This window comes from Rhea americana, unplaced genomic scaffold, assembly GCF_003343005.1.
Source record: "Rhea americana isolate MKP2758 unplaced genomic scaffold, rheAme1 scaffold_246, whole genome shotgun sequence".
Taxonomy (NCBI): domain Eukaryota; kingdom Metazoa; phylum Chordata; class Aves; order Rheiformes; family Rheidae; genus Rhea; species Rhea americana.
The window spans coordinates 451,947-453,340 of record NW_028186364.1 but is presented as its reverse complement, the minus strand read 5'-3'; the positions used below and the strand labels follow the sequence as shown (position 1 = coordinate 453,340).

The 1,394-nt window shown below is 72.7% G+C and overlaps 1 protein-coding gene across 1 annotated transcript in view; it reads right to left on the bottom strand.

The window, feature by feature from the left end:
- Positions 1 to 489: 489 nt before the first annotated feature.
- Positions 490 to 1,394, bottom strand: part of TMEM35B (transmembrane protein 35B) — a 7,117-nt gene continuing 6,212 nt past the window's right edge. The window contains exons 2-3 of the mRNA XM_085306741.1: positions 1,208 to 1,388; positions 490 to 806 (exon numbers count right to left, since the gene is read on the bottom strand). Of these exons, the coding sequence (XP_085162867.1) occupies positions 676 to 806; positions 1,208 to 1,388 (312 nt within the window). The 3' untranslated portion in view covers positions 490 to 675. The remainder of the gene's footprint in view (positions 807 to 1,207; positions 1,389 to 1,394) is intronic.

Sequence of the window (1,394 nt, the reverse complement as noted above, 5' to 3'; positions counted from 1 at the left end):
GGGGACGAGGGACGGGGCCCCCGGCTCCCGCAGCCGGCGGCGTGGGAACGGCTCGCCCCGTGCTCCGGCGCCCGCGCCGAGGCGGCGCGGGGTCAAGTTTCCGCAYTCGGCAGCTGGGGGAAGGAGGGGGCGACGGGCGGGAGATCAAAGCGGGAATCTGCCCCCTCGCAGGCTCTTCTGCTGCCTTCAGAGCCGGAGGGAGCAGGAACGCGCCGGGGGCAGCGGCCCCGGCCCCCGGCCGGCGCCCAGCACCTGTGTCCAGGCCCCCCGGACGGCTCCGGATTTTGTGCCGGCCACCCGCTGCCGGGGCCCGGCCCGCAGGGACGGGCACTTGCTCCTCTGCGGCACGGTGCCTCGTGCCCCAAGGCCGGTGGCAGCCGGTGGCACCAGGGACGGTCACCCCGGCGCCTGCACCCTYGGCCGGGAAACGCTCCGGGTTCAAACCCCACGTGGGGCTGCAGCCGCAAATACAACCGGGGAGGCGACACGTGAAAAACAGAGGCTTTATTTAAAAATACAAGAGCCCCCACGAGAGCAGAGCCAGCCCCCGCTCGGCCTGGCCGAGCCGCGGGGAAGAGCCGTCGGGAYGGGAAGGCACACGCGGGGCGCGGGCTTCCTCGCGGGGAGCGATGCCGTGCCCCAATCCCCCCCCCCAAGCTCCCCTCCCACCTCCGGTCACTCGAACTTGGCCTTGGCGGGGGCCGCCCGGCCGCGGACGTTGAGCAGCAGCAGGAGGCCGAGGCAGACGGTGGCGGGGGCGCACATGGCCACGGGCTCCCTCAGCGCCAGCAGCGTGTAGATGGCACCTGGGGCAAGGAGCAGAGCGGGGCTGGTCCGCGAGGGCGGGTGGACGGCGGGATGGAGGGGAGGGATGGAGGGGAGGGACGGAGGGGAGGGACGGAGGAGGGGACGCAGCCCCGGCCCGCACAGCTGGGCGCCCCAGGGGCTCGGGAGCCGGGGCAGCTGCTGGGGTCGGGGACGAAGAACCCGAACAGCAGCAGGTGCCCAGTGACTCCAGCAATTTCTGACCATTTGGGCTGCTACCGGCCGGATCCCGCTGCGGGGATGAACTAGGGGACGAGAGCAGGCGATCGCAGCCTTCCCGTGCCCTGAACCCTGGCGGGGGTTGGCAGCTGCCCGGGGAGGGCGGCGGAGGGACAGCGGCGGCCCCCCAGGGCCCCCCCGGCCCGGCAGCGCTCGCTCTCACCGATCATGATGACGGTGAGCACGAAGTTGCTGATCTCCTGCAGGAGCTGGGGCCCGGCCGCCAGCAGCAGCCCRGCCACCACCTCGATCCAGCCGATCGCCTCCAGGTACCGCCCGGGCTCGGGCTTGTAGCCGAACTCCTTCAGCGGGAAAACGTCCACGAAGCGCACGAACTGGGACTGCTGGAG